The sequence below is a fragment of the Ictalurus punctatus genome, unplaced genomic scaffold (assembly GCF_001660625.3).
Source record: "Ictalurus punctatus breed USDA103 unplaced genomic scaffold, Coco_2.0 tig00006670, whole genome shotgun sequence".
In the NCBI taxonomy this organism is placed as follows: domain Eukaryota; kingdom Metazoa; phylum Chordata; class Actinopteri; order Siluriformes; family Ictaluridae; genus Ictalurus; species Ictalurus punctatus.
This window is the reverse complement of record NW_026521115.1, coordinates 42,501-55,000: the sequence shown is the minus strand read 5'-3', so window position 1 is coordinate 55,000 and position 12,500 is coordinate 42,501. Positions and strand designations below refer to the sequence as shown.

At 46.4% G+C, this 12,500-nt stretch overlaps 1 protein-coding gene across 5 annotated transcripts in view; it reads right to left on the bottom strand.

Moving 5' to 3' along the window:
- slc8a3 (solute carrier family 8 member 3) overlaps positions 1-9,771 on the bottom strand; it is a 24,319-nt gene extending 14,548 nt beyond the window's left edge. For 2 of the 5 annotated variants that reach the window (XM_053679293.1, XM_053679294.1), the window contains exons 1-2: positions 9,285-9,771; positions 1,159-2,970 (exon numbers count right to left, since the gene is read on the bottom strand). In XM_053679293.1, coding sequence (XP_053535268.1) covers positions 1,159-2,897 — 1,739 coding nt within the window. In that variant the 5' untranslated portion in view covers positions 2,898-2,970; positions 9,285-9,771. The remainder of the gene's footprint in view (positions 1-1,158; positions 2,971-9,284) is intronic. The other 3 variants (XM_053679291.1, XM_053679292.1, XM_053679295.1) reach the window with 2 other exon arrangements.
- Positions 9,772-12,500: the final 2,729 nt, after the last annotated feature.

Genomic DNA, 12,500 nt, shown 5'->3' with positions numbered 1-12,500 from the left:
TGGCAACAAGTCCAACAACCACTTCAGAGAACAGAATAAACCCAGAGTCTGATCCAGTGTGGATCCACTGATCCACATATGAGCAACAGGCTCCTGGTGTAAAGTGTAATAATGTTTACTTTATTGTGCTCCAGTAGAGAAGCGATAAACAGGGACCATGTGGAAAACTGGAATGACAGAAAAGGGCCGTACCGAACTATGGGGTGATAAACTTGGACCGTACCGAACTCCAGAGTGATAAACGAGGACCGTACCGAACTATGGAGTGATAAACTTGGACCGTACCGAACTCCAGAGTGATAAACGTGGACCGTACCGAACTATGGAGTGATAAACGTGGACCGTACCAAACTCCGGAATGATAAACGGGGACTGAACTATGGCGTGATAAACGGGGACCGTACCGAACGCCGGATTTCTTGCCTCTCTGTTAACATTGTCATTGGTATAAACAGAAATTAACAAGCATTCAGGAGTGATTTTGTGTGTGTGTGTGTGTGTGTGTGTGTGTGTGTGTGTGTGTGTGTGTGTGTGTGTGTGTGTGTAGGGGAATCTCCTCCCAGGCTGCAGGTGTTTCCACATTCCCATGATGCTGCAGCACGATGCACCAGAATATCACACACACACACACACACACACACACACACACACACAATGTGAGAGAGAGGTGCATAACTCAGCGACATCAAATGAAGGGAAGTGTCCTATTTCTAAATATAGTCTGTGTGTGTGTGTGTGTATGTGTGTGTGTGTGTGTGTGTGTGTGTGGTGGGGGTTTGCTGTTTGTCAAGTTGATCTTGAGTAGCAACTGGGACACGACTGCACATTGTAGATTCCTGCATTACACACACACACACACACACACACATCTTTTTCCTGAGTGACAGATAGCTCTGTGTCCCTGAGGGCGGAGCTTCCTTCACCTAGTGTTAGGTAGCTGGCTAGTGAATTTGTCTTGTGACTTATTCCAATGTTAATTAGCAGGCTAAAAAAATATGCCTAGATTTAACACGGGATAACTTTACTAGCTAACGTTGCTAAAATTTTATTAAATAATTTTGTTCTGCTAATAAATGTTAATCAGTGTTAGTTTTCATCAGAATGCTTTCTGATGTCATTCAGTAAAATCAAAAGACAAAGAAGTGTGTTTATTCTTACCAGGTCTCATCATTTTTGAACTCCAGCTCTCCATACGTGTCCTCAAAGTCTTCCCCACCTCCTTTAGCGAGTCCATCGACAGTGCGGTACGGAACGATGACAGTCCCCCTCGCCCCAGATGTCCTGAGCACCTTGACCTCCATGATTCCCACGCTCTCACTCACATGCGCTGTGCCGCTCTCAAACGTGAAAATCCCTGCGTGATCGTCATCCAGGATGGTCACGGTGGCTACAGCAGGATACCCGAGCGCCACTGTGGGGTACGCCGGCATCTCGTCGTCGTTCGCCGAGTCGAGCGTCCGAACGTTGCTGAGTCGAACAAAGAAGTGTTCATCCTCCTCAAAGATGTCATCGTCAATGATACCAATGGCGATCTCTTTGATGACCTCGCCAGGTTTGAACACCACGGTGCCCTCTGTGAACTCATAATCTGCACCGGCATTGGCTGAGCCATCTTCAGTCTTGTAGTCAACATAAATCGTCTTGGAGACGTCACCACCTTTGCGCACGATGGTTAGTAGGACAGCGCCACAGTTCTCCAAGCACTGATACACAGCAGGTTCAAATCCGATCCGTGTCACAAAGTCCTCTGGCTCTTCAACATGCACTTCCTGTATACTACTGCTGCGTTTGGCCTGCTCAGCGACGTGCTTCTTCAGGATATTCCCGGCACCTGTCATCATCCGTGTGGCCTGGATACGGTAGAACGCTCGGCTCTTCTGCTGGTGCGACAGTGCGTAGTAGTTTGCCATCTCCACCAGCTGGTCCAGGTCCTTCTCCGGATGTTTCTGCTTTAGGTCCTTCAAAATTCGGATCATCTCCCGACGTGATTCGTCCATTTCTTTTCCCTCTGTCAGGCCCATCAGGTTGGTAGCAGCACCACCGTCCAGGAAGTGCGAGTTAGCCATTTTCCCATCCATCTCAATACCTTTGGACTGCTCGCCCTCCGTCTCGATGATCACACCGCGGTGCTTGTCAGCTCTGTAGGTCTTGTGCGTGAACTTATTGAACAGCAGACGGCGGTCAGCAGCCCAAGCCAAGATAACACAGGCAGGGAAGAAGGCAAGTGTTATAAGCCCCTCCCACACCTGCACCTCATTGGGTGAGAAGACAGCGAGGATCATGTAGAGCCAGACGTATGCGAACACGCTGCAAGCTGCCGTCACGAAGAACACACGCAGGTGCTTCACCTTACGCACTTCACCATCAGGCACTGCAGATACACAAATGCCGATTATGACGAACATGTTAAAGGCGGCGCTGCCTACAATGGTGGATGGTCCTAGCTCACCGGCATGGAACCCGTGACCGCAGATCTCAATCACCGAGAGCAGGATCTCAGGAGCAGATGAGCCCAGAGCCAGCAGTGTCAGGTTTGACACGGTTTCGTTCCAAATCCGCACCGTCGTCGTCATCGTCTCCCCGTTCGCCCGCTTCACCACAATCTCTCTCTCCTGAGACGTGATGACCTCGATGGCGGCCATGAAGCGGTCAGCAATGATGGACACCCCCAGGAACATGTAGATCATCGCCACAAAGTAGACGATCACACGTGCCATTTTGTCCCCAGCTGATGGATTCTCTGGATACCAGATCGGCAGCAGGATTCCTGGCTTGCATTTCGACGTCCCCTCTGAGCACGTCTCGTTTACGACCCCTGCATCGACATGTGTCAGGGTCGTCGCCGCGGAGACCAGGCCTAACCAGAGGCAGACGCCGGTCGTCCTTGAGTGCTCCATGGACCGTTCCGTCCTCTAAAAAAATTCCTTCTGAGATCCAGCACCTGGATGCTCTTGGTTCCAGTCTCTCTACCTGAGAGAGAGACAGAAGGGAGGAAATTTACTTACATAAAAAACTAACTGTGACATCACAATATACATCAGCCAATAGCAGCACAGGAAGACGCACACATGAGGAGTTACAAGAGCCAAAAATGACATCAGATGAAGTAAAGCTGTGATAAAAGGAACATGATCACACCTACTTCGGTACTGAACAGCACACTGAACACGCCACAGTAAACCTGCCACACTAAACACGCCACACTGAACACGCCACACTAAACCCGCCAAACTGAACACGCCACACTAAGCAAGCTGCACTGAACACACCACACTAAACACGCCACACTGCACACGCCACACTAAACACGCCACACTGCACACGCCACACTAAACCCGCCAAACTGAACACGCCACACTAAGCAAGCTGCACTGAACACACCACACTAAACCCGCCACACTGAACATGCCACACTGAACACGCTACACTGAACACACCACACTAAACCCGCCACACTGAACATGCCACACTGAACACGCCACACTGAACACAGTACACTGAACACGCCACACTGAACACGCCACACTGAACACGCCACACTGAACACAGTACACTGAACACGCCACACTGAACACGCCACACTGAACACGCCACACTGAACACAGTACACTGAACACGCCACACTGAACACGCCACACTGAACACAGTACACTGAACACAGTACACTGAACACAGTACACTGAACCCATAATTAAAATGAATCTTTAATTTCAGATGTGTGTCTGTCTTATCCATAAATTGTTCATCGCTACTATATTCGGTCTGAGTCGTCTGTCTCGCCTGGGCCTGTTGCCATAGTAACAGAGCCGCGCGTGAGAGGCTTGAATATTTTTTATGTGAGACTTGGGAATCACACTCATAAAAATACACAGCAGTAACAGAAGGAGATCGGGAGTGTGTGTGTGTTATAGTGTGTGTGTGTGTGTGTGTGTGAATGTGTGTGTGTGTGGGTGGGTCCTAACTTTACTGTTCAACTGGCAGAGCGATGCATCAGTACAGAATTCTACACTACTATAGAGTTATATACAGCAACACGTACAGCAGCACTCGGGCACAAACACGCGGATTAATAAACCATGTGTCACGTTCTGGAGCGCCGTTACTGAAGATCAGCACTTTATCACTGTTCCGTCACTACATTACCCATCACACACTGCATACTCACAACAGGCCATGTCTGCAGATCACAGGCTACAGAAGGTGTGTATTTACGTTCATATATACAGAAATGTGGGTGTATCATTACTCCAATATACAGTCCCCTCCGAAACTATTGGAACAGCGAGGCCAAGTCATGTGTTTTTGCTGTAGATTGAAGACATTTGGGTTTGAGCTCAAAAGATGAGAATGAGAAGAGAGTTTAGAGTTTTAGCTTTTATTTCCTATATTTATATGTCGATGTGTTAAACAACAAAGAACATATTTGTAGGTAAACTAAAATATTGGAACATGTGACTGACAGGTGTTTCTTGTTGGCCAGGTGTGTCCTGTTATATTGATTGTTCAAACAATAAATAGCTCTGAAAATCTACTCTTGGTTTGAGTCCTGGGTTTCACTTGTGGAGATTGCATTTGTTGCTAAAAAGGATAAACCAACGTGAAGATCAGAGAGATGTCTATGGGAGAAAAGCGAGCCGTTTTGAAACTGAGAAAAGATGGAAAATCAATCAGGGACACAAACATTGGGTATAGCCAATACAACAATCTGGAATGTCCTGAAAAAGAAAGAAACCGCTGGTGGACTGAGTAACAGAAACCGGACGGGTCGGCCAAGGAAAACAACAACAGCTGATGACAGACACATTGTGAGAGCTGTGAAGAAAAACCCAAAAACATCAGCCAGTGACATCACCAACAACCTCCACAGGGCAGGGGAGGTACATACAAGCTCATCTGTGGAACATGGTGGAGGTAGTGTCATGGCTTGGGCTTGCACGGCTGCTTCTGGAACATTCTCACTAATCTTTATTGATGATGAACTCATGATGGAGCAGCAGAATGAATTCAGAAGTTTACAGAAACATTTTATCGCCAATTTACAGAAAAATGAATCAGGAGGAACTTCATCATGCGGCAAGACAACGATCCAAAACACACTTCCACCTCAACACAGGACTTCATCAGAGGGAAAAGTGGAAGGTTTTAGACTGGACAAGTCCATCACCAGACCTTCACCCAACTGATCAGCACCTCACCTCCTGAAGAGGAGACTGAAGGGAGAAACAAACAACACCTGAAAGAAGCTGTAGGAAAAACCTGGAGAAGCTTCACAGAAGAAGAAACCAGCAGTTTGGTGTCTGTGAGTCGCAGGAGTGATGCAGTTATTACGAGTAAACGGGAAACGCAACCAAATATTAAGTGTTATAAGACTGATCTGTTCCTATAATTTTGCTCGCCTAAAATTGGGCGTGACATTATTTCTGCAATACACTTGTGTTTATGTGTCACTGATAAACATAAACTATTTGACCATGAGCACTGTGTGTGTGTGTCTGTGTGTGTGCGTGTGTGTGTGTGTGTAAGTGCTTCATGCTAAACTGAAGGCTATTTGCTCACATTACCAGTTAGCTACATGAGCCTCATTGCAAACATCACACACTGAGCACGTCTCAACACTGGGATAAAATGACACGTTTCATCCTGGACTGAAAAGTTCCAGCTAAAGTTTTTGGCTGCTGTGAATTTTCTAACACGTGTTTGTTGTGTGAGTACACGCCTGTAGCACGCCTGTAACACGCCTGTAGCACGCCTGTAACACGCCTGTAGCACGCCTGTAACACGCCTGTAGCACGCCTGTAACACGCCTGTAACACATAAATGAAGCATGTTGTAATGGCCTCCGGCGCCGTGTGTCGCTTTAGCGTTTTTGGAGTTGTGAGTGAGGAGCTGAGGAGCCCCTGATTCAGCAGACTATTTATGGAATCCTGACACTTGAGAGGGTCATAAACATGAGTGAATGTGTGTGAGTGTGTCTGTGTGTGTGTGAGAGAGAGAGAGGGAGAGAGAGAGAGAGTGTGTGTGTGTTTGTGGTGTCAGCTGCCCAGAAATTGATCCCACTTCTACACGAGCATGTCCGAGGCCGAGCACCTTCATTTCATCAGTGATCAAACACTAATCCCACATTTCACTCAGTCAATAATCTGTTATTTATCTGAAATGACTTGGAATTAAATGAGTTCTTGAGTCATTGTGGGCGGAGCTTAAGTTAAACACAATCGGCCTATCAGAAGCAGGATCCTAACACGTCTGTGCTCCAGTCAGGATGAGTCCCTGGTAGAGCCGCGTGACATGACCATGTGATCGCCATACGCAAAATACACTGATGTGATCTTTAAAAAATGACATTTATAATTATTAAAATTGTACAATGGAAAATGTTCAGTGCTTTTTATAAATAAAAAATATATATCTATATAAAAATTAAAAAGCAGTTAGTATAAAATTATTCATTAATCATAAGCAGATGTGTTGTTATTTATAACAGCTTTTTTCTTTCATTAAAACACGATTGTTTTCCCAGCAGTTTGTGAACAAAACTTTATATCATGATATATGTCTGTCAGATCGTCCAGCACTACACCCTATGCCCTACACCCTACACACTACGTCCTACACACTATGCCCTACACCCTACAGCGTACGCCCTACACAAGACAGCCTATGCTCTACACCCTACAGCCTACGCTCTACACCCTACGCCCTACAGACTACACCCTACGCTCTACACCCTACACCCTACAGCCTATGTGCTACACCCTACGCCCTACAGCCTATGCCCCACACCCTGCAGCCTACGCCCTACACCCTACAGGCTACACCCTACGCTCTACACTGTACGCCCTACAGCCTATGCCCTACCTCCTACAGACTACACCCTACAGCCTATGCCCTACACCCTGCAGCCTATGCCCTACACCCTACAGACTACGCCCTACACCCTACAGGCTACGCCCTAAACCCTACACCCTGCAGCCTACGCCCTACACCCTACAGGCTACACCCTACGCTCTACACTGTACGCCCTACAGCCTATGCCCTACCTCCTACAGACTACACCCTACAGCCTATGCCCTACACCCTGCAGCCTATGCCCTACACCCTACAGACTACACCCTACACCCTGCAGCCTACGCCCTACACCCTACAGGCTACGCCCTAAACCCTACACCCTACAGGCTACGCCCTACACCCTATGCCCTACAGCCTACGCTCTACACCCTACAGCCAACTCCCTACAGACAGAGAGAGCGAGAGAGACAAAGAGAGAGAGAGGGAGAGAGACAAAGAGAGAGAGAGGGAGAGAGAGGGAGAGAGAGAGAGAGAGAGAGAGAGAGAGAGAGAGAGAGAGAGAGAAAGACTCTGTGAATTATGTGAAATAAGAGGAAAAATATTCAGGATATATTTGATCTTTTTTCTTGCTAATTGTTTTGATCCTGGTTGTGGAGATGGTACCGTTACACAGGTGTGAAGGTGTACTCTTAGTTTTTGTACTTTAAACTCGGTGAGAATGAGTCATTCAGGACGATCACCTCACTGTGTATATTTATTACTCTCTGTTTTAGCTAGCGTGCTAACACTATCTGTTTTCTTCACAGGCTAGAGAACAAACTACACAGATTAATGCACAGGGAAAAAAATACACACATGGGAAGCGACCAGAGGGGTGAGGACTGTTTTCTACACTTACAGCCAATTTGCTCTTTCTCCTGTTACTCAATATTTAATTCTCATAAACTCCTCTGTGCTAATTAATAAAGAACAACACTCAATGGCACGCAGTAACACTTTATTACCAGAGAGGGCGACGTTCTCACACCCTGTACTTTAGTTTAGTTTTCTGCTGCTAAAATTTCCTATACTTATACTGCGTCCCATTTCCCCCTACTATCTGTCCTAAATAGTATCCGAGATTAGAATTAGTGTGTCTCAAAAGTTGAAATGAGTTTCCCAAAAGGTACCCGGATGGTCTACTATTACCGTGTGTGTGGATCCATGGACACTTTTTCAGCTAATATTACCCACAACTCCCACAACTCCTTGCGCGAGGGAGGAGGAGGAGCTTTGTGACGGTTTCCAGCAGGCATTTTAGAGAGATGTAAACGAAATGTGGAAAAAATAAATGAAGGGAATGATAAACTGTAGAGTATAAATGATATAAGGAATTTCTAAGGTGTTTACGGTGACAGCGATCTCTTCCCTTACACGACCTGTCAGTGTGTCTCAGGACTGCATACTCTTTCATACACACTCAAAAGTATGTAGTTTTTCTTCCCAAAAAGAGTACACACTTTTAGAACGCAGTATAAGTAGGAGACTTGAGAGGCATATCTCATATAGAGAGTAGGGAACTGAACCCCATGTAGCTCTTTCTTAAAAATAACACACACGCACACACCACACACACACACACAGTTGTAAATCACAGTAGATGGATGTGAACATGAAACAAATCCAAATAGAGCAGCAAGTCTCCAGCGTTCCTCAGTCACACGCTCATGACCACCATCTCAGATTTATTTTACACCAGAAACTTTCATCTGATTAAACATCATACATATCACACACAACTTTCATCCTAATCAGATTTACATTGAGTTTCTATTCCTGAACTTTCCACCTACACAAACTCAAAGCAGTGACACAATGAAACCTTCCATCAAGCGCCATGAAGGATTCTCCATTTTTACCCAGTGGTTCCTCTCACACAGGGTTCTAAACACCTTCATGCAGCTAAGAACTTCCTTCAGAACATATGGGAAGAAGAGATCTAACAGTAGTTCATAAGGATCTCCACCACAGATTCATGATTCAACAATAACAACAACAATAAGAAGAAGAAGAAGAAGAAGAAGAAGAAGAAGAAGAAGAAGAAGAAGAATATGAACAAAAGTGGAATTGTAGAATTTCCCATTCTTCATCTGAGTCCTGAATGATCTCTAACTTCCCCGTTTACAACACTCCTATGGAACCTCAGATCCAATTTTTGAGCACCATGGAAGCGCACATAGCTCATCAGTAAACTCACACACACTCTCTCTCTCTCTCACACACACACACACACACACACACACACACACACATACACACACACACATACAATCACACACACTCACAGATATATATAATAAACACCGGATGTGCTGAATGAACTCTTCCTGTGTGGATAAACAGGGTGAGACTTCAATTTTTCTGCTGCGCGTGCTTCACACATCACTCAAAAAACACAACAAAAAAAACGGGTCGATTTGTTAATTACCGCTGCGCATGCGCGCTGAGGGGCGTACCTGGATTCGGATTGTGTGAATGCGATTCCTATCAGGATCCGGGCTTTTCTATCTGAATCTTCTCTCTCTCTCATACACACAGACACACACACACACACACACACACACACACTTGCGTGTGTGTGTGCGGGGGTTTCTGTCTCCGATGCCTTCGCCGCCCCCGGTGTTCTCGGTGTTGTCGGTGCTGTTCACTCCTCCGAGTGCGCTGACAGAGAAAATTCCTGCTCTCACCCCCCACCTCCACACACACACACACACATACACACACACACACCAGCAGCAGCAGCACAGGCCCGCGCGCTCTCTCCTCTCCGCCTCCTCAGGCGCGCGCGGACGGGGAGTGAAGCATGGTGCGGAGAAACCGGAGGGAAATGTCAATTCTCTCCTTTAATTTATAAGGCCGCCACTCCGCCGCGCGCGCTCTGTTGGAATGGAAGGAAACGGAACGGGACCGGTGGAACGGAGGGTCGGGGGGAAGGGAGGGGGTGGGGTGGGAGGGGAGATACGGGTTGTGGGGGAGCGCGCACGCACACACGCACGCTCTATGTGCGCTCGCTCACGTCGAAGGGTTCTCCAAAAAGCACAAAATCCAAAAAATCATCGGAACCTCGTCGGACTCCATCCGATCTGCTTTTCCTTCTGCGAGCCGGTAACTGCTCGCGCGCCCCTCCTCCTCCTCCTCCTCCTCTTCTTCCCCTCCTCCGTTTTATAGCACCGTTATACACCCGGCGTTCCGCGCGCGCGACCGGCCTTTTATCTTTAACGCCATTTCCAACGCGAAAAAAAAGAAACTACAGTAAGATCCCGAGCCGTGTCCGGTTACACCAGCGGAACAGCGCGCGCCTTCACGATGAGCACTACAGCGACGACGACGACGATATCCCGTTCCCCGCGCGCGCCGTTTGTTTCTTCCTCTCTCCCTGCGCAGATGCTCGTTTATTCATTTCCAAAGCGTTTGGTCAGTGCAGGATGTCCGCCGCGTGTCCTCGCGCTCCCTCCGAACATCTTCATCTTCATCTCCTTCTTCTTCATCTTCATCAGCAGCAGCATCCTGGATTCACAGCGCATCCTCAAGTGAGAAGAGGCAGCCGCGAGCCTCTGGATTGACGCGCGCACGCACACGCACGGTTGTCTACGTCATCACATCATCATCATCATCATCATCATGTTAAAAAAAACACAAATGATCAAAAATAAAATGCGCCACAATAGAAGTGTGATAGGTGGCGTGTGTGTGTGTGTGTGTGAGTGTGTGTGAGTGTGTGTGTGTGTGTGTGTGAGTATGTGAGTGTGTGTGTGTGTGAGTGTGTGTGTGTGTGTGAGTGTGTATGCATGTGTGTAAGTGTGTGTGTGTGTATGTATGTGAGTGTGTGTGTGAGTGTGTGTATGAGTGTGTGTATGAGTGTGTGTGTGAGAGTGTGTGAGCGTGTATGTATGTGTGTGTGTGTGTGTATGTATGTGTGTGAGTGTGTGTATGAGTGTGTGTGTGTATGTATGTGTGTGAGTGTGTGTGAGTGTGTGTATGAGTGTGTGTGTGTATGTATGTGTGTGTATGTATGTGTGTGTGTGTGTGTGTGTGTGTGAGTGTGTGTGTGAGTGTGTGTGTGTGTGTGTGTGTGAGTGTGTGTGTGTGTGTGTATGTATGTGTGTGAGTGTGTGTGAGTGTGTGTATGAGTGTGTGTGTGTATGTATGTGTGAGTGTGTGTATGAGTGTGTGTGTGTATGTATGTGTGTGTATGTATGTGTGTGTATGTATGTGTGTGTGTGTGTGTGTGTGTGTGAGTGTGTGTGTGTGTGAGTGTGTGTGTGTGTGTGTGTGTGAGTGTGTGTGTGTGTGTGAGTGTGTGTGTGTGAGTGTGTGTGTGTGTGTGTGTGTGAGTGTGTATGTATGTGTGTGAGTGTGTGTGTGTGTGAGTGTGTGTGTGTGTGTATGTATGTGTGCGTGTGTGAGTGTGTGTGTGTGTGAGTGTGTGTGTGTGTGTCAGGACTGGTGAGTATAGGAATTGAACTTGGGCGAGGGATGATGATGTAGAACGAATCCACAAGGACACAAGATCTTGCATATTGAGAAACGCCAACTCCTTCTATTAACCACGCCCCTCTAATAAATCCACCCTTCCGAATAACCCACCCTACAGATGCCCCGCCCCTTTCCACTTCCTTTCTCCTCTCTGTGCTTTAATTTTCACTCTGCAGTAAATATTAAAGTTGATGTCTCTTTTTTTAGCACAGCGTCATCATTAAATCATGCTCATCTTTAACTTTAATGTGATTCCCAATGAAATATTAATTATCTGTATGTCTTTCTCTCTCTCTCTCTCTCTCACACACACACACACATACCTGTTCCTGTAGGCTTGAGTAAATCATATTCACATGAAACAGTGTGTGTGTAGAGTGTGTGTCCCTCAGCAGGGGGCGCTGTGTAGTCAGTGTTACAGGTGAAAACAGGTGACGGTGACGTGTATGGTGGAGATGCTGCTGTGAGTAAAACAGATGAATTTCAGGGTCACGTGATGAGCGTTTATTAATTAATTTATTTAAGCTGCTGTTTTCATGTAAACTGTCTTATTGTTCTGCTGATTATTAAATGAGAATAAAGTCTGCATTCAACTCTCTAACAGCTGCACGAGGCAGGTGCCGCTGAAAGCCACGCCCACTCTGATTTAAATGGCTGCTGAATAAATGAAACGCTGTAAATGATCAGTAATACTGCAGTAATAAAGTGACAGTATGTGATCAGTAACAGAGCGAGAGGATTAGAACTCGATCTCATCTTAAACTCCATTTAATGAAAAAACACTGAAAACCTCTACATTGGTATTTATTTTATTATTTGCTTTTACTAACTTATTTTAATTATTATTAGATCAAATCGCTTCCATTTTTATTATATGAATTGAACCCTAATGAGATTATTCCATTCTACATTTCTGCATTTCATTAATCTCCTTATGTTTATTTCTGTATATTTTCACTTCTTCTGCTTCCTGCATTTCCAGTACAGACCGCAGTAGAGAGAGCGAAGCTGTGTGTGTGTGTGTGTGTGTGTGTGAGAGAGAGAGAGAGAGACAGAGAGCAAGAGACAGAGTGAGACAGTGAGAGAGAGAGAGAGAGAGAGAGAGAGAGAGAGAGAGAGAGAGCAAGAGACAGAGACAGAGACAGAGAGAGAGAGAGAGAGAGAGAGAGAGAGAGAGAGAGAGCGCAAGAGACAGA